This window comes from Borostomias antarcticus, assembly GCF_949987555.1.
Source record: "Borostomias antarcticus genome assembly, chromosome: 17".
Classification (NCBI taxonomy): domain Eukaryota; kingdom Metazoa; phylum Chordata; class Actinopteri; order Stomiiformes; family Stomiidae; genus Borostomias; species Borostomias antarcticus.
In genome coordinates, this window is record NC_140250.1 from 6,787,940 (window position 1) to 6,810,400 (window position 22,461).

General features: G+C 46.8%; 2 protein-coding genes across 2 annotated transcripts; both read left to right on the forward strand.

Moving 5' to 3' along the window:
• The first annotated feature begins 832 nt into the window (after positions 1-832).
• sepsecs (Sep (O-phosphoserine) tRNA:Sec (selenocysteine) tRNA synthase) lies at positions 833-12,392 on the forward strand. The gene is made up of 12 exons (XM_084451957.1): positions 833-944; positions 1,220-1,333; positions 1,566-1,720; positions 2,433-2,551; positions 2,893-3,051; positions 4,337-4,490; positions 4,697-4,799; positions 5,443-5,572; positions 6,217-6,308; positions 8,439-8,532; positions 9,762-9,852; positions 11,580-12,392. The coding sequence occupies exons 2-12, from the start codon at positions 1,220-1,222 to the stop codon at positions 11,854-11,856; spliced, it is 1,488 nt and encodes a 495-aa protein (XP_084308083.1). The 5' UTR covers positions 833-944; the 3' UTR covers positions 11,857-12,392.
• Positions 12,393-15,768: 3,376 nt separating this feature from the next.
• On the forward strand, positions 15,769-20,651 carry lgi2a (leucine-rich repeat LGI family, member 2a; the record flags this gene model as incomplete). Its single annotated transcript, XM_084451664.1, has 7 exons — positions 15,769-15,800; positions 17,255-17,326; positions 17,593-17,664; positions 17,935-18,006; positions 18,449-18,618; positions 18,852-19,016; positions 19,834-20,651. The coding sequence occupies 7 exons, from the start codon at positions 15,769-15,771 to the stop codon at positions 20,649-20,651; spliced, it is 1,401 nt and encodes a 466-aa protein (XP_084307790.1).
• Positions 20,652-22,461: the final 1,810 nt, after the last annotated feature.

Here is a 22,461-nt window from a genome sequence, read left to right on the forward strand (position 1 = left end):
TTTGGCTGGCTCTGGCTGGCTCTGTGGTGCCCCCCTCGGGTCAAAGCCGGTGTCTCTAGCACCCATACACAGGTAGCTGGCTTCGTTCTAAGTTTTGTTTTCATTCGTGGATCTGGCCCATGATTTGGATCTGTTCCAAAATGTAATGGGTCCTAAGGTGGCCCATTTTGGTAGTTTTTGCGTAATCATAGTCCAAAAAATGAGTGGAAGTGAATGGGCAGTCCGGCCTGTGGACCCGACCTGAGATGCAGATCTGCTCCAAAATTTAAGAGGTTGTAAGTTGGCCCATGCTACACCCCTCCACAGAGTTTCATGAAAATCGGCCAGGTAGTGTTTGCGTAATCCTGGTTTAAAAGAGTAGGTTACATCTATCTGAATGATACCCACTCTTGTCATAGCTATTTGCATATGGGAGCTATTATCCTCAGCCACAGTATAATTTTGGATAAGGTGCAAAAGACAGGAGGGAGTTGTTTATTATTATTATTATTATTATTATTATTATTATTGTAGTAGTAGTTGTTGTTGTTATTATTATTATTATTATTATTGGATGTCTACAAGTCATGCGATCAAACAAGATGTATACAACAAAACAGTTACAGGGGTATCTATTGACAAACAGCACACATTAAATAAAAAATATGTATTGCTTTACAAATCACTGTTATTTTCACTGCTTTACTAGGCAGTCCTTGTAATGTTCCAACATAATATTTTATTTCGATTTAGAAATGTTCTGTGAAAGACAGGAGGGATTTGCCCCATGCGTATACCTTAATTACGTCATCACGCAGCGGCGTCACATGCGGTAGTTCTGGGATTTCCTCATGGGTCTCTGGTGAGCGAGCTAGCCAGCCAGACATCTCGAGACCTGCATTCTAAAACTTCAGGCAATTAGAATTGCGCAAAACCTTATGCGGCTCTTGTCTTGAGATTCGAAGGTAAGGCCAAGCTGACAACTGAAATTAGACAAGTGTCTAGATAAAAACAGGACAGTTATGTTATTCTAGCTAGGCTACGTAGCTACCCACCAAACTATGCAAGTTGTGCAGCCAGCTGCTTAGCTAATCTTGATTCAGGTAAACAGACATACATGTTAATGCTAGCTAGCGCAACTCGACCTGTTTGTTTGCCTGTGGTTCTATCTATGTTGTGCCTATGCTGTTATCCTGGTGGCTCAACCAGAACAGCTATCCAATGCTCTCCTATGTGACAGATGAATCCTGAAAACTTTACCATAAGCGAGAAGATAGTATCATCCTCCTACATCCGCCAGGGATCCCAGGCCCGCCGCAGTCACGAACAAGTGATCAGACTGCTTCTGGAGCAGGTGAGCTCCAACGCTGTTAGGAGGCAGTGTTATTATTGCACTGTCATGTTTTTGCACTTTCCTGTCCTGTCATGTCATGTTCTATGTCGTTCATCAGATCATGCCATTCCCCCAGTCAAATCCCTGGTAAACCATGTACATGGTGAATAAATGGATCTTGAATCTGAATCTTCACTTAGTGAGGCATTAAGTGCTGTGATTAGTCAGCCTGACCCATCGCTGTTCCCTGCAGGGTAAATGTCCAGAAGAGGGGTGGAGCGAGAGCACCATAGAGCTTTTCCTGAGTGAGCTGGCCGTCATGGACAGCAACAACTTCCTGGGAAACTGTGGTGTGGGGGAGAGGGAGGGGAGAGTAGCTTCCAGCCTGGTGGCTAGACGACATTACAGGTTTGTCATTTTCAACAGTCAGTCTCTTGTTAAAGTTATTGGAAAAATGTTATTTGAAGTGGCCTGGAATTCATTGGGATGCAGTACTACACTACAGCATCCAGTTAGTCATGGTGGGTCATTAATGCCAGGCCATTTTTAAAAATCCTAACCGATTTCGAGATCGGGTTGCATCACGCACATAGGGAGAATCTTAATCTTCTCGCGAATCTCAAACAAGCACGCGTTACAAGATTTGAAAATGACAGCTCATCACGGACTACAGGATGTTATCGTGCCCGAGGGAGCAACAAACCAACGAACCACTGGTTTTGCTAGTAAAATAGTGATGTGATAATCTTAAATATCATCAATATATGTTTGATATTATCGGGGGCCTGTGGGTCTCATGGGTCAGATTGGGTCTGTGAGCCGATTGGGAGGTTCAAGATTGAATCTGTAAACCCCTCACATTACAAGATCATCTGGGCCCAACATCGGTACCGACCAGCGTTCCAGACCAGATTTCTCTCCAATTGTCGGGAGGGGTGAATCGGCGATAAGTACAAAATCCTCTAGTGTGAGCCTGGCATAAATTTCTCAAACCAACCTAACAAACTTCCCTCCATCCCTGTCGACTTATGTCAACTTTAATCGCCAGCCCTTATATACAAAGTATTGTCTTAAAAACAGCTTGCTGATAATTTGCGGCTGCTTCTTGTCTGTAATACAGGTTGATCCATGGGATTGGACGATCAGGTGACATCGCAGCCGTCCAGCCCAAAGCAGCGGGGTCTAGTTTGCTCAACAAGCTGACCAACTCTGTCGTGCTGGACGTCTTAAAACTCTCAGGTGGGTAAGTGATAAGAGGATAGCGGATAAGCAGCACTGTAGCTAGACTGGGCTTACAGTAGGTTTTAGTGTAACCGAGGGAAACGTGAGAGAAGCTGGTGAAACTCACTCCTCAAAGGAGCGCAGACAGTCCCTCCAAGATGGATGCCCATTATTGGTGCAACTGTAAGCGCGTCCGCCTCGGGTTCTAATCCCGCCCTGGGCATGCAGAGACAGATGGGTTACATTAGTTTAGTCTTTGGAACGCTGTATCTCCAGTTCAAGCTGGCTGATGGCAAGATGATGAACGGTAGACCAAAATAATAAAACACACTTCTTATTTCTTGCGGGTGCGCGGACAGGTGTGCGGACCGTGGCCAGTTGCTTTGTGGTCCCCATGGCGACGGGGATGAGCCTGACGCTGTGCTTCCTGACCCTTCGCCACCGGCGGCCGAAGGCGCGGTATATCGTCTGGCCACGCATTGACCAGAAGTCCTGCTTCAAAGCCATGGTCACCGCAGGTTCGTATTTCGTATTTTGCACTGTTCATTTACACTGTCCTGTCTTTGCCCTGTCCCAACCAGCCCTTGCACCCTGTCTGGTGTCCTCTCCATCGCTGTTACGCAGCAGTAGGGGAAGTCATTCCTAGTATGTGTAAAAACTACCCAGCAATAAGACTGATTCTGATTCTGATCTCGGGCTGTCGGAGAACATGGATTACCATGAAGCCTCATGTCAAACTCAGCTGCAGCAGTTATATGTTACGTTACCATCGTATACTGTAACAGAACATAATCACCTGGCCCTTATACCATAGTATAACAGAATATAATCACCTGGCCCTTATACCATAGTATAACAGAATATAATCACCTGGCCCTTATACCATAGTATAACAGAATATAATCACCTGGCCCTTATACCATAGTATAACAGAATATAATCACCTGGCCCTTATACCATAGTATAACAGAATATAATCACCTGGCCCTTATACCATAGTATAATAGAATATAATCACCTGGCCCTTATACCATAGTATAACAGAACATAATCACCTGGCCCTTATACCATAGTATAACAGAACATAATCACCTGGCCCTTATACCATAGTATAATAGAACATAATCACCTGGCCCTTATACCATAGTATAATAGAACATAATCACCTGGCCCTTATACCATAGTATAATAGAACATAATCACCTGGCCCTTAAACCATAGTATAATAGAACATAATCACCTGGCCCTTATACCATAGTATAATAGAACATAATCACCTGGCCCTTATACCATAGTATAACAGAATGTAATCACCTGGCCCTTATACCATATTATAATAGAATATAATCAACTGGTCCTTATACCATAGTATAACAGAACATAATCACCTGGTCCTTATACCATAGTATAATAGAATATAATCACCTGGTCCTTATACCATAGTATAATAGAATATAATCACCTGGTCCTTATACCATAGTATAATAGAATATAATCACCTGGCCTTTATACCATAGTATAACAGAACATAATCACCTGGTCCTTATACCATAGTATAATAGAATATAATCACCTGGTCCTTATACCATAGTATAATAGAACATAATCACCTGGCCTTTATACCATAGTATAATAGAACATAATCACCTGGCCCTTATACCATATTATAATAGAATATAATCACCTGGCCTTTATACCATAGTATAATAGAACATAATCACCTGGCCCTTATACCATAGTATAATATAATATAATCACCTGGCCCGTCTGTAAACAGCTGGCCACCATTTTGACCACGAACAGGCTTTGAACCGGTGGTGGTGGAGAACATTCTGGAGGGAGATGAGCTGCGGACAGATCTGGAGGGGGTGGACCGCCAGATCCAGGCGCTGGGAACAGAGAACATCCTGTGTGTCCACTCCACCACTTCCTGCTTTGCACCGCGGGTCCCTGATAGGTAGGCCAAGAAGTCCATGAGCCCATTCAGTCACGCTCCAGCAACAGGGATCGCTTGCCTAACAATTTCCTACGGCCCATTTCAAAGTGTGCATGTGTGTTCTATTACAGTAAATGCTGAATACACCTGTAATACATGCTTAGTGTCAAGCTTTTCTCCAGTCAAGATGAGACTATCCTCTGTGGTAACTGTGTCTTCTCTGGTAGACTAGAGGAGCTGGCCACTATGTGTGCCAAATACGACATTCCCCACATCGTCAACAACGCATACGGGGTGCAGTCCTCCAAGTGCATGCATCTGATCCAGCAGGTAGGCGTTGACTAGTCTCTCTCCAGACTCAAATATTACGTTGAATCGCTGTGCTCCACATACTGCATAATAGAGTCTGTGCCACTTTGCATGCTGGTACCAAGCTGGTGTTCTGAGGGCGTATCGACGGGTCGAAATTGAATGAGTGACAGGTTGTAGTAGCTAATGAGAGACGCTATCCCAGGTTAGATTGGCAGGGCATATCTATGGGTGGGAATGCCTGATTGGGAAAGTTGTTACCGATTGGTGTTGCCGGAATTCCAGCACTACGAATGAATTGCCAGGATTTGAGCACCAGATCTTTGCATGAAGTGTCCCAGACCCATAGAGAGATCTGCAGCATGCAGTAACATAGTTAGCGTAGCTCACATAGTGTATCAGCGAAAGAACTCTCATGGGTCTGGCGTTGAGACTAGGCATTTGGAAATTTTCTCTGTGCCAAACAAAAATAAATAACAACAATATCTATTTTCCACTGACATTGAGTCCAACATGTTTATATCAAAATGCATTACCATTAATGGTATTTTGAGACCATATCAAGCAGAGCTTGGGAAGGGAATTGCAGCTTTTGTTTCTGTGTTATAAAGCATGCTGGTTTCTCTTGATATGAAGTGTGGTTATTTAATGCGTTTCCCTTCAGGGGGCTCGTGTGGGGAGGATAGACGCGTTCGTACAGAGCCTCGACAAAAACTTCATGGTGCCAGTAGGTGGCGCCATCATCGCTGGTTTCGACAAGTCCTTCATCCAAGAGATCAGCAAGATGTACCCAGGTTAGTTCTGTTCTCTTGCTCTGGTCCCTCTTCCTCTTTTCTGTGAGAGCTGTACTTTGCCCCGATCGTTGTTTCCCGAGAGTTTAGAAACAGACAAGGCGTCACCAGCGGTTAATATCAATATTACGATCAGGAATATGAGCCGTAGAGCTTAGAGTGAACTATGAATACGTCATAATTTTACTTTTACTCAGTCAATTCATTCAACGAGGACGATGCACACGCAGCAGTCCATTCACAGATGAGGCTGGACCCAGTCAACCTTCCTGACAGCAGTTCCAAACGAACTCCTGTGTATTGATTTCGTGCTGAGGTGTGTGGCGGGCTGGTAGAAATCATTACCTCCTCTGCCCTGGTCTCCCCGAGTGAGAGACGCCTCACACCGAGGTGGATTAACAATGTTAGCCAGCAACGTAAGCGGTCGTCGTGGCATGACCCCTAAACTTATTCTTAGACGACTCCAAACGTGAGCTGAAATCATCTGATTATGTCTGTGAGGAGGAGCGAGGCTGGACACTGGGTTTCGCAGCCCAAAATAGATATAAATGTTCCTGTAGCCAGGCTAGTTCTGCCTCCTACCCTCCAGACTGTTCCTGTAGCCAGGCTAATTGGGCAGGGTCACGACCTCTGCCCTGTGTCCCCAGGCCGGGCGTCTGCGTCCCCGTCCCTGGACGTCCTCATCACCCTGCTGTCACTGGGGGCGCGCGGCTACAGGAAGCTGCTGGCTGACAGGAAGGTGAGGTCATACTCTCCCCTGCTAGGCCACGCCCCTCCCCATGACGAGCACTTGACCTCTCACTCACATCAACGGGTTTCTCTCAATTTGGCTCATTTTTAATTCACATATTGAAGCTGATCACAATCGATAGCTAACCATGCCTTTAATGTATGTGAGCTAGACCTTCATCTTTTAATCTATTAATTTAATTAAATAATGCCACACCAGCATTCTGACTGCAATCCGACTGTAAGACAGCACTGTGTTATAGAGGGAGGGCTCTGTTTTGGTGTTATTGGGAGGGGGGGGGGATTATGTTACTGTGTTATAGAGTGAGGGTTATGTTACTGTGCTATAGTGGGCGGGCTATGTTACTGTGTTATAGAGGGGGTGGCTATGTTACTGTGTTATAGAGGGGGTGGCTATGTTACTGTGTTATAGATGGGGTGGCTATGTTACTGTGTTATAGAGGGGGTGGCTATGTTACTGTGTTATAGAGGGGGTGGCTATGTTACTGTGTTATAGAGGGGGTGGCTATGTTACTGTGTTATAGAGGGGGTGGCTATGTTACTGTGTTATAGAGGGGGTGTCTATGTTACTGTGTTATAGAGGGGGTGGCTATGTTACTGTGTTATAGAGGGGGTAGCTATGTTACTGTGTTATAGAGGGGGTGGCTATGTTACTGTGTTATAGAGGGGGTAGCTATGTTGCTGTGTTATAGAGGGGGTGGCTACAGTATGACGAAGAGAGATTGATCCAGGGGAGGGAGAAGGAGGGCTGTAGCCCCTGGTGACTCCCTCCTCCAGGCAGATCTAGATGCAGCAGCCCTCACGTCATGCACTGCACCAGATGACGAAGACACACACTTGGCTGGTTTGCGGATATTCTTGCTGGTTTATGCTGCACTCAGACTTGTACCATGAGGGGTGTATTTAAATAGCTGATCGTATCAGTGACCTGGTCAATGGTACTCCCTATGGGATGGCACACAATACCCACAATGCCATTAGGGTAATATCTGCTGGGGTCCATCCAGGAAATACCTCTGGACTCATGACCTGGCTCTATCAGAGCTTATCGATCACTATCGGTCCCGATCATGAATATTTGATGGCCGGACCAGGTCATAACAGCATTGTGCAGAAGTGAGCGATTTCCTCGACATCCTCACCGGAGGCAACGTGTCTGAATAATTCAGGTTGCAGGGCGGGACTGTTGTCAGGCCGCGGAGACGCTGACGTAGCGTTGCTGTACTGCCGTGACAGACCTCCTCCGGTACACACACACCGCTGCAGTGGAGACCTCAGCCTAGCTAACCCCTCTGACGAGCACTGCAGCTCTGTCTGCTCTCAACTCCCACTCCAGTCCTAGCAGCTGCTTCACAGACTCCCACCCTCCCATGCTCCGAAATACCCCCCCCCCCCCCCCCTCCCCATCCTCCTCCTAAATTTGAGATCCCGGGGGCTTGAAACCAAGAGTGCGTTGTCGGCAGTTCCGCTCAGTTGGCCAGAAGTGAAGCTGTGGCTGAAGCTCTCTAGTCTCCCTCCCGCGTCTGGTAATGGCTCCCGGGGGGGGGGGGACAGAGCAGACAGAGGACTGGACAGCTTCACCAGCACAGCCCGGGGGACGAGAGGGAGGGAGAGGAGGGAGAGGAGGGAGGGAGGGAGGGAGGGAGAGGAGGGAGGGAGGGAGGGAGGGAGAGGAGGGAGGGAGGGGAGGGTGGAGATAGAGGAGAGGGATGGGAGGAGAGGGAGGTGGAGGGGAGGGATGGGAGGAGAGGAGAGGGAGGTGGAGGGGAGGGATGGAGGGGAGGAGAGGGATGGAAGAGGAGAGTGGGATGGGAGGAGAGGGATGGAGGAGAGGGAGTTGGAGGAGAGGAGAGGGATGGAGGAGGAGCGGAGAGTGGGAGGGGAGGAGAGGGATGGAGGGAGGTGGAGGAGAGGAGAGTGGGAGGGGATAGCCTGCTGCGGGTGGGAAAGTGCTGGATTAGCAATAACCAGAGGCCACTGCTAAAATAAGGCTGAGCTTGTGAAGAAGGGAGCGTCGCGCAGCTATTTATAGCTCACCGTCTGCTTCTATCTCTCCCTCCGCATCTACCTCCATCCCCCCTCCCTCCCTTCCCTTTAACCCCCCCCCCCCACCCCGTAGGAGATGTACGGCTGCCTAGCGGAGGAGCTGCAGGGGCTGGCCCAGGCCCACGGAGAGAGACTGCTGCACACCCCGCACAACCCCATCTCCCTGGGTAGGGCTGCCCCCTAAACCCTGCCAACGGGTCACACAACCCCATCTCCCTGGGTAGGGCTGCCCCATAAACCCTGCCAACGCGTCACACAACCCCATCTCCCTGGGTAGGGCTGCCCCATAAACCCTGCCAACGGGTCACACAACCCCATCTCCCTGGGTAGGGCTGCCCCCTAAACCCTGCCAACGGGTCACACAACCCCATCTCCCTGGGTAGGGCTGCCCCATAAACCCTGCCAACGGGTCACACAACCCCACGAGCAGGACGCCGTACACTAGGGAAGGGAGAATATCCGCACGCTGTTTTAACGCTCCCACGGTGGTTTAATAGGGTAATAGGGTAGCACGTTTTCACCTGCGAGGTCTAAAGCCTTCAGTCTCTTTCACCTGCGAGGTCTAAAGCCTTCAGTCTCTTTCACCTGCGAGGTCTAAAGCCTTCAGTCTCTTTCACCTGCGAGGTCTAAAGCCTTCAGTCTCTTTCACCTGCGAGGTCTAAAGCCTTCAGTCTCTTTCACCTGCGAGGTCTAAAGCCTTCAGTCTCTTTCACCAGCGAGGTCTAAAGCCTTCAGTCTCGCAGGTCGAAACGTCGTATCCTACTGAAGCATTGTGGGAGCATGAAAACAGTGTGCGGATACTCTCATTTTCCTAATTAACCACTTTTTTTTTTAAAGCCTCGCCTGTGGAATAACGTGGATGTGCGTGCATTATTGGACTACATACTGTAGGATACTGCATACTTCACAGCCAAGCACCCCCCTCATTTGATTGGCCAGGATAGTCTATGACACGACATGCTCGTCTTAAGCAAAACAAGCACGCATTTATATACGTCAAAACAAAACACGATGAACGTCAATGCCAGTTTGATCTGCCCTTGTTCAGTGAAGCCAACACAGCAGGCGTTTTCCCATGAATACTTTCTGCTGTGTTAAAATCGTCCGTCTCTCCACCTTCAGTTTGCTCACTGCAGGCTGGTGCTGACCATGTGATCTTCCTTCCTTCCTCTTCCCACGTGTGTGTGTGTGTGTTTGTGTTTGTGTGTGTGTGTGTGTGTGTGTGTGTGTGTGTCTCTGTCTGTCTGTCTGTCTGTCTGTCTGTCTCTGTGTGTGTCTATCTGTGTGTGTGTGTGTGTGTGTGTGTGTGTCTGTCTGTTTGTCTGTCTGTCTCTGTGTGTGTCTATCTGTGTGTGTGCGTGTGTGTTTGTGTGCGTGCGTGTGTGTGTGTGTCTAGCGATGTCTCTGAGCTGCCTCCAGGCGCAGGGTGACCAGGCCGTAACTCAGCTGGGCTCCATGCTCTTCACCAGGCAGGTGTCTGGAGCCAGGTAAGAACACACACTACACACCACACACACTACAGACCACGCACTCCCCACACACCACACACCACACTACACGACACACACTCTACACACACCACACACACACACACTACACATTCCACACCACACTACACACACTCCACTCCACTCCACACCACACACATACTACACACACTACACACCCCACACACGCTGTACACCACATAGATAGAGATATAGAGAGAGGGAGGGGTGGAGAGAGAGAGCGAGGAAAGGTGGGAGGGAGAGAGTGGGGGAGGGGAGGGAGAGAGAGGGGGAGGGTGGAGAGAGGGAGGGAAGGTGGGATGGAGAGAGAGGGTGGGGGTGGAGAGAGGGGAGAGAGAAGGAAGGTGCGGTAGAGAAAGGAATGGAGGGAGAGAGAGGGAGGGGTGGAGAGAGAGGGAGAGGGAGACGGAAGGTGCGGTAGAGAGGGAGGGAGGGAGAGAGAGAGAGGTGGGGTGGAGAGGAGAGAGGAGAGAGAAGGAGGGGTGGAGGGAGAGGGAGAAGGAAGGTGTGGTAGAGAAAGAGAGGGAGGGAGGGAGGGAGGGAGAGAGAGAGAGGGGTGGAGAGAAGAGAGAAGGAGGAGTGGAGGCAGGCAGGAGGGCAGACAGCCTGAAGGGTGTATCTCAGTCCTGCCCTAGCTCTACCCACCTCCACCCTCTCATCTACATACAGACAGAGAGCTAGAATCCAATCAGATTGCTGATGGTGGGGGGAGCCACTTTAGATGATCAGGAAGATGCAGACAGCCCTCAAGTGGAGACATCTTAATGAAGAGGTTTCCATTAGTGGTTGTTAGACAGGGCCAGCTGGGCCTGTGCCCCCTCTGTCACTGGGAATACGAAACGCAGACGGGCCTTGAAATCATCTTCACATATTGATCTTGGAATTTGAATTCTCTGGTTTCTAAGGGCTGCACAGCTACTTGTGCATTAATCGTTAGCACATTTATGACCTCTGCAATGAACTAATCACAAAAGGACGCAATTAATGCAATCTAATAATTCCGTTTTGCATTGAGTGTGGCGGTAACACGCGGATGAATCATGGATGTTCATGCAGTCTGACCAATCACATGCGTTCTCGCAGAGTGCGCTGTGAGCAATTTCACTGATGGACAGATAACAGATAGACAGCAGACATTTCACAGATTTCTGTTCTGTTTTTGTATACATGAAGGTGGCACCACAGAAAATGTATTTCAACCGTCAAATATTAATCACAATTAATTGCGATTACAATATCAGATAAATAATCACAAGTATTGTTTTTTTGCAGTCACTACTTGCGTGTTTGCGTAGATGTGGTGAAAATACCCACTTCCTTTCATATTGGTTGAAGTTTCTGCTCATGGTCTCAGAGAACAGAGGCCTCTCTAATAGACTGCACAGAAACTGCTAGGCTGCAGTGTAAATATTTTAAGCATCTTCATTAATTATTCATTTGCATCGTTCTGCTTATGATGCTTTGTTTTTTTGTTTTTTTTTAACCTAATTTCAAAGCACTTATGGTCCTATTATGTTGTAAATGCACCAATGGATAAACTTCCTTTCTTGTGCTGCAGTGAACATGATTCCAAAGCCAGAGTGTTGAATATGAGGTTTTTATCCTTCCCATAGATAGTGGTTCAGTGTGACAAAGTAGTCGACACATGGAGCAGGACAGAAGAGGGCTTACTCCCTGGCAATGTTTGTTTGTTTGTTTGTTTCCAGGGTGGTCCCCCTGGGGGTGGAGCAGACCGTGAGCGGCCACACGTTCCGGGGCTTCATGTCCCACTCGGAGGCGTACCCCTGCCCCTACCTCAACGCCGCCTCCGCCGTGGGCATCACCCGCGACGACGTGTCTCTGTGCGCCAAGCGGCTGGACCGGTGTCTGAAGAGCCTGAGGAAAGACGGCGCCGCGGCGCCTAGAAGCTGCTCTCCGCCGCCCCCCGCTGGCCAGGAGGACGGTGACGAAGACCGACATGAAACCTCGTCGGGAGACGTTTAACTGCTACCGTACTTATCACCCCCCTTTCCAGGTGAGCTGGGGCTCCATGCGTGCTGCGTAGAGGTTGGAAATCGAGGGACCCGTCAAGCGTTTTTCCGGAAGGTTTCTCACGTCAACTTTAACAGCGTGTCGAGGCACTGGTTTGGTGCTAATAATGAATATCTCTCAAGTGCATGTGCATATCGACTGGCCTGGAGATACGGTGATAGCAGGTCAACAGTAGACGAGTCCTGGATAGCACACGAACCCTGGTCCGGCCATCTGGCCTTCCCCACATCTACCCATCTCAATAACATATCGACATTTCTGAACTCTGCCAAAGGCTAGTGGTCTTCGGAAGTGCCCAAAGTAAAGTATACAGAAATGATATCTCATCACCTGCTCAAACTTTAATCCATGTCTCTGTAACAGTTGGTGAACAACATATTTGTTAAGATGCACACAGATAAGAGAGTCAACTATTTGTGCATACAGACCTATTTGAATGGGCTTTGCTGATTATTCTGCATGGATGTGGAGGCTGTGGGGTACCATCAATAAAGGAACACTTATCACTAGCCTTGGGTTGTGTCATTGTGATATAGCAATCTAACATTCAAACCATGATTTCTCTACCTTGAAACGTAGGCTGTGAGCTACAGCTCTCACGTACATAGCTTAGAAAACCTTTTGCACATTTTTCATAATCATAAAAATCAATCGAAAAAGCATAATCACTTGGCCTTTCGATGAATCCCTTGTCTCACTGTAAGTGATTCACTAACGCTGTGTTTACTGATGTGTTCACAATAACTCCCATCATTCCTGTACCATCTGTTATATGATACAAAACTCTATGGAAGCATTAACCCATTTTGGGAGTCTCTTATTCACTCTCCCTTTTAGCTATGAAACGCATCCCCGAGCACAGCAGGGGGGGGGATATGCACACTCAAACATCTCTACCCCACCCCACCCTCCTCTGCCCAGCTACCGTACAGCCACATGTCTGATGCAGAGCGAACGGTCTGCCGCGCCACTGCTCCAAATGCGGTATGCTAGACGTGCTACGGTACAGCTGTGTGCGTGTGCACGCGCATTTTTAATGTGTGGCTGTCGAAGCATTTTCCCTGATGGCATTGCCTCTTCCCCCTTCCCTTTTTCTCTCTCGACCCTCTTTCTGTCTGTACTCGCTCTCCTCTCTCTCTCTCTCTCTCTCTCTCTCACACTCCCTGTCACTGTTATTGCAGACTTTCTGTCTCTGGCTGCAGCTTCTACTGCATCACTGCGAGCTGTGTTGTTTAGCCACCTCGCATCGCTGAGGTAGCATAATAATATATTTTCTTTCTCTGGGTCCCGACTCTCCCTGCATCCCCCCCGTCAGTCGGCTGCTGACGGCACGCGGGTGGACGGACGGACGGACAGACGGACAGACAGACACTTTTTGTGTGGGATAGTTTTTAAGGCCTTTATTGATCATGTCTTCTGCAGTGTGTAAATCTAAAAAATAAAAAAAGTCCTTCACTCCAGATTGGTTCACATTGGTCTACCGTGAATTAAATGATGAGAGAGAGATGGAAGAAATGATTAAGGCATAGTTGTCTTTATGCATCGGGAAGCGCAGTGTAAACACACAGGGCCTCATAGTCCCTTACCTTGTTTCCTGTGAGTGAGTGAGTGAGTGAGTGAGTGAGTGAGTGAGTGAGTGAGTGAGTGTGTCGCGCTGGGATATCTACGTGGTGATATGGCTCAGCCCAGCATCTTTTTCTCACTTCCCTGAGACTGATCACATTCTTTTCTTGTCTACTAATTGTGTTGCCCCTTTGTTTTGTTATATACTTAAATATATGGTTTTATATGCATCCAACTCTGTGTCGTGTGTCCCCTCATTGTATTGTGGCTTTAGCCTTCTGTTTTGCAAGAAAACTTGTGTCCTCGCCCCAAACAGAAAGCCTTTAAAAATAGCCCCGCCTTGCCTTGGCGGCATGGCGCCATGTGCTCCATCATGGTAAAGCAGCCTGAGGGGGGGTGGGGGGGGCGCCGGATGACTAATGGCCCTCTGGTCACACAGCTGCCAGGTAGGCCAACGGCGCTGTGACGAGAGAACCCGTGCCGGCTCCACTGGGGACGGGATACACGCGCCCTGTTCGGCCGCCTTATAATAATTTATAATTACAGGACCCAAGGGGGGGGGGGCTTTATTAGGCCACACAGTGACACATTGCACACACATCACATACATGCAATTCTCGGGTGTCGCCGGTGGAAATTGTATAGTGCATTTATCCCATTCCAGCTGTCCTCCTCCAGGGGCAGTCAGGAGCAGTGGGCAGCCGGGCAAGTGGCACCCGGGGACCAAGTCCAAGAGCTCTACTCAGTCTTGGCAAAGGACCGGCCTGGAGAGCATCTGTTCTTCTGCATGTTTTTTGTGAGCAATTTTGGGGTTCAGTGTCTTGCTCAAGGACACTTCAGCCGGAGGATTACGCAAAAACTATCAGACTGATTTTCCTGAAACAGGAGGGGTGTAGCATAGGCCAACTAAGAACCCATTAAATTTAGGAGCAGATCCGAATCACAGAATCAAACATAGCCGCCCATTCACCTACATTCATTTCTTGGACTTTGGCTCAGGAGTGAATAATTTCCCCCATTCATTGTCAATGGGGGTAATTGAAACAGCCATATCTCGTTGTGGGAAGGGCACAGAGACACAGGATTTGGACTAGCATAAAGCTATCCACCTAGCGAATGCAGCAATACCGAATATGTCCTGCTCGCGCGCACAGAGCCACCGAAGCATTCGTGGGCGGAGGTCTATGCTCACCAAGCACCATTTCTAGTTTGGCCTGCGTCGTTGTCCATGGTTCTGACATCAAGCGCCTATAGCAGGGACCCTAGTGATCTATTTCTGTAAATTAAACTAAACTGTTTTAAGATTAGGTCTTATGTTGATCTGACGACCGTATACGCCCTGTCCAAATTCTAGCCTATGTTTTCACCTCGGTTGACCTTTATTTCAAGTTCCAAAATTCGAATTCCTGATAACAGGTCAACACAATCTGGCTGCCACTGTGAAACAGTCTCTAGTATCTACACATGTAATGTCTAACGTAACGTTAAAGACCAAAAGCTTACAGAACTCAGAGAGATGCATATTATGGTGGCCAGGCTTACGCCTACATTCCCCTTATATGACCATATCCAGTTTTAATTTAGCCCGCACTGAGTAAGAATGCTGTAGAATATAGGCAGTTCAACCAATAATCACAAGAGCGCTGGTTTAATAAATAATTAAATGGGATGTGCTGATGTCAGGGCTTCAGTGCAGCATTTCATGGTGCAGGGTGGAATAGCGGCGCGATCTGATCGGCGTTCTCTGCGAAGCCTCACACATGCAAGCCCGAGAAAAAAGATGCTGTCAATTTTTAGAAAATGGGCATTGTTTTCTATGTCTCTCCTGTGCCTGGCTTCAGTTGTTTGTGTGAAAAAGGTTTACAGATGTCCTTCAACGTGCAGCTGTTCCAGGGAGTCCATCATATGCGTCGGGTCTTCATATGTACCAAAGATCACCCCGAACGACATCAATTCACTGTAAGTATATTAGCCTATAATATGAATGATAGTTGTGTAATAGTACAGACAAGGTATAACTAGTTCAAATGTAGCCTGGCTACTGTATGAATAAAGTTTAATGCATACAGTAGCATCGTGAGGCAGGCTACATTTGAACGAGTTACACCCATTAGGGGATAGGCTACGACGTAGCCTATAGGGCAATTTGACCTGACTTGCAATTTCTTCTATCTTCTATGGGATCTATCAAAACTGACACTGTTGCACTGGTCTGTGATTAGCCTGTAACATACCCGTTTTTCTTAACTGAAACGTTTCAGGAGCATTGTCAACGCGACGTTCTCGGATGTCAAGGAGTCTATGTTCGCTCACATGCCATCTCTCCAACTTCTGTGAGTCTGAAAGGGCTGTATTCTGTGGGGATGGGGTGGAGTTGAATGCGATTTTAAAGTGTCTTTATCACATTTCCATTATTGCTTTCATGGGTTGGATAGACCTCTAAATACAGTTGAATTTGACCCTTTGAGAAGGTGGACAACTTCAGCTACATGTAGCCTATACTTCCCAAAGTAGCTTACTAAAGTAGTAGGTCTAGCCTATGCAACGGAACTTTCATACAGAATGCACAGCAATGGGTGTGACCCAAGATTTGGATGACAAACAAGCTGAATGTAGGATTATTTTAGGTATTGACTACCCTTTCTCATCGTCCAGAAGTACAGGGCTCTAGGTGGACAGCGTCCTGTTTTTCCCCCACAGAGAAATCCCGAGGTCTTCCCTGCATCCTAGCATGCATTTACAGCCACAGTCCCACAGCTGAAAGCTCCTGTAATGTATTAATGGGCGTACGGTAGGGTAGGGAAGTCGTGGAGTGGTCTGTTCCACTCATCATAATTACAGGAAGCCATCGATCCATATCATTAGCCTGTACTCTGACTCTAGTAGCACACACTGTTCAGGCCTGGCCGGTACCAAGCATTCATCTGCTGTTGAAACACCGCGACTACCACAGCGCATCTTAGATGAGCCTCATCTCAGTACGTTTGTTTTCTACCAGTCTGGTGTTATAAGATATACCGTTTCTGATTAATTATACTTTACACAAAGTCTTGGAAGAGATTCATCATTTACCAAGGCTCAGAGAGAGACTCCCAGGAGGACAGTTTTTTACACTTGTACTCTCCAGACCTATGACCAAGCCTAGTGCAAACCAACTGACCCTGTTGCTGGTGTTAAGGGTTAGCCCCAGGAATCACCCAAAACTAAGACAGACAGACAGACAGGGAAGAACATACTGCGACCAGGCTTCTTTCACAGATGTCCCCTGCTTACAAACAACATATTCAGTACCAGAGAAAAATACAAGAGCCAAGCTGAGAGCGACTGTGTTGGTGAATAGGCCTGAAGCTGCACTCTCAGTGGCTCGGCCGGTCAGATCCAGAGGCAAAGCTGCTGACAGCGTGGAGTCTGACAGGATGTTCCCACACAGTCCTTTGGAAGGACGCTCCCCCTCAGAGGTGTCGATTGCTCAGCAGCCGTTTGCCTCTTGGTGCGAGCTTGACCCCCATCACCCCGTCACTGAGAGCCAACCTGCTGTTTTCCTGAGAGGAACCACTTGCCTTTCCTTTGAAGGTCACCGTATCAATATATATATAACATACCCAAATGGTCAGTTATTTGTGGGAACCCATGATGTTGAGCCTTCACTTGCTTTAAAGTCTGTGAACTGGACTAAATCTGATGTAAATGTGTCTTCAGAATGGAAGGCAGTTCAGGACTCAGCAAATATTTGGGGTCTTTAACCCTAAACTGTTTTTTTTTTCTGTCTGTGTTGTCATCATCATAGGCTTCTCAATTCAAATTCCCTCACAACAATAAGGGACGATGCGTTCTCCGGTCTTCCCCACCTAGAGTACCTGTAAGTAAGAGACGTCTCCACATTTACAAAGCAACTCATGTTCTGGTTAAACAGCACAACCTCACAACCAGTACACTACCTGATTTGCACAGCAACTGACACTTTCACAAAACCAAAACACTACATGACAGTGACAATATGGGGAGGGCTTGAAGACGCTCAGCGAGAGAGAGATACAGGTCCTTGTCCATTTATTTGGACACTCTGTGTCAGAGCATCAGCAAACATCTGCCAGTCCATCATGAACCCTGCTGTACTCTTCACAGGTTCATCGAGAGCAACAAGATAGAAACTGCCTCCAGATATGCGTTCAGAGGACTCAGGGACCTGACTCACCTGTAAGTTCATTACTGAGTCATCATTGATTACAGTGGAGGAAACGTCAGTGTTCACTCCTCCATTCTTCTCTAATTAGGGCAACAGGGAAAATGTGTTTCAGTTAGAGAAAATCTAGACCTATTTTGACATTGGAAACCATGCCCAGGTGTTCAGTATTCCATTCTGGTGCAGAATATATCCATTTGAATACCCTTAACAACATTGGGTTCCAAAGCTGGTTAATTGCTCCAGAATATTCTCTGTGAATCTGACAGCCATGCTTTCCTCAGGTCTTTGGCGAACAACAACTTAAAAGCCTTGCCCAGGGACCTGTTCATCGACCTGGACTCATTGATAGAGCTGTAAGTGGGTGTGTCGGTTATTCTTCCGTGTTCACATTAGGCAGCACTCCACTGGTGGACAAGTACTGGCTTCCTGGATCAAAGACAATGGTTAGATAGCATCTTGTATTGATTGTACTCTTTTAGCCAGGAAATGTCACGGAAATTAATTCAACAATGATGGTAAGCTTCCTACTGTGTTAGTGAGTGATGTGATTGTAGTTTTGTATTTATATTGTATTCTTACAATCTACTGTAAGTGTTTTTGCAAAACAGATATTTTGTTCAGTGGGATTCCCTGAATAAATAATGGTTAAACACGTTATATACTGTGTATATATATATATATATACATACACACATACAAAAATACAATTATGCAGTCAAAATCCTTCAATTACCATATACAGTAGTAACACACTGAGATATGTTGCCCTGCGGTGACTGACGGGCTGTTTTCTAGGGACCTGCGGGGCAACGCCTTTGAGTGCGACTGCCGGGCCAAGTGGCTGATGGTGTGGCTGAAGAGCACCAACGCCACGGTGTCGGATGTGGTGTGCGCCGGACCCCAGGACATGAAGGACAAGCGTCTCAACGACATGGCGAGCCTGCACAACGAGTGCATCTCAACGGGTGAGGGAGAGGACCAATCAGTGTCCTCGCTGGTCCAGACTGGCAACCGTCTATCAGGAGACCCACTGTACAGAATAGTCACACAGAAATGGCAATGTTTTGAAACGTATGATTTGAAAGGTTAGAAGCACTTGCGAATCCAGATTGGCAGGTGTGTCATAGAAATAATTTGTATTTATTGTCTGTTGAAAGTTTTTTTGTGTGCTCATGCCGGAATTTCCCGCTCTTCACAGATTTTGTCCTCCACCAGTCGGTGCCATCCGAGTCCCTGTCTGTGGACACTTTCTCTTACAAGAATGACGTCTATGTGGCCATAGCAGCTCCCACTACCGAGAGCTGTATGGTGTTACAGTGGGACCACATTGAGATGAACTTCAGGACATATGACAACATCACAGGTATGCCTACCTTTGAATTGTAGCTTTTTTAATTTTATTTTTTATTATCACATCCAAGCATCATTAATAATAAAAAAAAAAAATGTATATTTGTATTTATTTTTACTTTATTTTATAAAGCACATTTAAAGGATAAGTACACTGAATTTCATGTTTAGCCCTATTCCTGGCTTCCCTGGCATGTATCTGACTAGTACAGGTTAAAATATTTCTGTTTTGTGCAGTACAGAGTTCTGTGTGAATAACGTCGGGGCGCGCGCCCTGGCTTGTTGCTAGCTATGGTCACAATCGAAAAACTCTAATAAGTATGATATACGTGGATTTCAAGTTCAGGAATTACATGGTTTATGCACCGCAGCGCGGATGAACTTCGCGAAGGTTTACAGCGTGAAGGGATGGTTGTTGTATGTTCGGTGAAAGTAGTACTGTTTACAAGTTAGCTGTTGTTTCGAAATGCAGAGGCCAAAGGACCTATGGTGTTTACAGGACGACTTCAGAGCTTGGTAAGCATAAACCATGTAATTCCTGAACTTGAAATCCACGTATATCATACTTTTTAGAGTTTTTCGAGTGTTCCCATAGCTAGCCAGAGCCAGGGCGCGCAGGCCGACGTTATTGACACAGAACTCTGTACTGCACAAAACAGAAATATTTTAACTTGTACTAGTCAGATACATGCCAGGGAAGCCAGGTATGGGGCTAAACATGAAATTCAGTGTACTTATCCTTTAAAAACATCCGTGGTTGACCAAAGTGCAAGTGTTTATATCTTAAAATCTAAAGGATGTTGGTTGAATCTTCTCGTGTCTCATGTCAGGGCAGTCCATTGTCGGATGCAAGTCCCTGGTGATCCGGGACCAGGTCTTCGTCATCGTAGCGCAGCTGTTCGGCGGCTCTCACATCTACAAGTTTGACGAGGACCAGAGCAGGTTCAGCAAGTTCCAGGACATCGAGGTGTCCAAGATCTCCAAGCCCAACGACATCGAGGCCTTCCAGATCGGCTCCGACTGGTTCTTCGTGATCGCCGACAGCTCCAAGGCGGGCCTGTCCACTCTCTACAAGTGGAACGACAAAGGGTTCTACTCCTACCAGTCCCTGCATGAGTGGTTCCGCGACACGGATGCGGAGTTTGTTGACCTGGATGGCAAGGCCCACCTGATCCTGGCCAGCCGCTCCCAGGTGCCCGTCATCTACCAGTGGAACCGTGGCAACCAGAAGTTCGTCCTGCAAGGGGAGATCCCCAACATGGAGGACGTGGTGGCCGTCAAGCACTTCCGGCTCAAGGAGGAGCTCTACCTGGCCGCGACGCGCTACATCGGCGACTCCAGGGTGCTCCGCTGGAGCGCGAAGCAGTTCACCGAGGTCCAGGCGCTGCCGTCGCGAGGCTCCATGATCCTGCAGCCTTTCTCTTTCAAGGAGCGCCACTACCTGGCCCTGGGCAGCGACTACACCTTTTCGCAGATCTACCTGTGGGACGGCGAGAAGAGACTCTTCGAGCGCTTCAAGGAGGTGTACATCCAGTCACCGCGCTCCTTCACCGTGGTGTCCACCGACCGCAGGGACTTCGTCTTCGCCTCCAGCTTCAAGGGCAACACGCAGATCTTTGAGCACATCATCATCGACTTGAGCTTGTGAGTTCACCAAGCGGGCGGGCAAGGGGGGGTGGGGGGGGTTCTCCTACCTGCCCACCAGCTCGTTACCATCCATCTTCAACAGTAAAAGTCGACATTGAGCGAAAAAGGAGGAGTAGGGAACTCGTTGGGTGTGACCTGGTATTGGTTTATATTCCCCATCTCTTAGGTTTGTATATAGATTCAAATCCATTTTCATGCCCCCAGTATTGACTGTTTTATACTCACAGGAAGTTACAACCGGTGGGTATACATACTGTGGACACCACAGATACAACTCAACACCAATTTTCCAAACCTACTGAAAATATAGGGCAACAAAGTGGGGCTACCCATGTATACCTCATGTCCTCACCTCCTGTGGAAATGTATGATATGTTGCCTTATCAGCATTGGGTTAGAGAATATAAGTCGGCCGGTGGCGCCCTCTTCTGGCTGTGACTCCCCTCTGCTTTGTAAATACAGGGAACCTTGGAAGCACAAACGTTTAGGAACAGTAGTTATGAGCCTCCACTCTTTAGAGTATACCAGTCTACTTAAGTCAATTGATCTAGTTTTCATAGGCTTGTGATCAAATACAATCTACAACTGACATGGGGGGTTCAAGAGGTTGGATAGTATGGGCTTTATTTAAAATGGGATAAAGGTGTCATCTGTGTGGTTTACAATGACCAAGAGAATATTGCTAAGCAGGGTTGGGGTCAATTCAGAATTGTGGCGTTTTTTTAGGTTTTTTGGGGGGGGAATTTGACTTGATCGAGAATGTAATTAATGCAATTAAAATAAAGTTAACATAAATATGAATAGTACAGTATAAAAGCTGCCTCAACATAGAGAGGTTTATGTGTTAGATGTTAAGTGTCCTTGTGTAGTGTGGAGCTCTCAACCTTGATCAGGCCCATATTATTATATACAGTAGGTATTTTGATACATTTTATTGTTTATTTATGAAAACGTAAGTGGAATTTAATATTTAACTGAATTAAATCTTACTTGTTGTAAAAAATAAAAAAAAGTCCAGATCTGCAACCGGGGTGTTCAATTCATTTGACTGGGAATTTCACAGCAATTTTCAATTCAATTCAGTATTGACCCAACCCTGTTCATAGTTCCAGATACTAATTATGAGATTCTGTCCAAGTTTACATCTAAATGGGGGACAAAAGCAGCTGTTGAAAAACATTTTGAATAATCTTTCACCATTTGATACATCCTAAGCTAATTGAGAATCCACTCTTAGCTCTGCATATTATGTGTATGAGGAGCCTATGAAGCCGCAGACGTAATCTGAAACCCTACATAAGAGAGATTTAAACCATTATAGCCAGGAGAAATTAGATCTTTGGATTGTTGGGTGAGGATACTGTACAATGTCTTTAATTCCAGATCGCAAGCTCTGAAAATACTTTCGATTATTTTTTCATTTGTGCATTCCAATTTAAAAGTGTAAAGAAAAAAGGTTTCTTGAAAAAAATCCTTGGAATTTGATTGCATTATTAATGTATTATCAGAACCTATTCATTTATTTTATACATATGTTTAAAAGTAGGCTAGTGAATGTTGATCTAGCACTATCAACTGTACAACAGAATCAGAATTACAGCTACCTGTTTGTCCTACCACTTAAACTTTGACTTGCACTCAACCCCCCAAATAGTACTGCTGCTTGCAAGAGAATGCTTTTCAAGACAGAATGTACATCAAATTCTTGTGTGAAAGTTTTTTCAATCAAAGTACTGCTGCTCATGTGAAATAATCATCATATTGTGTCTCATTATATAAACAATTAAATATGCAAGCTGTAAGATATGCAG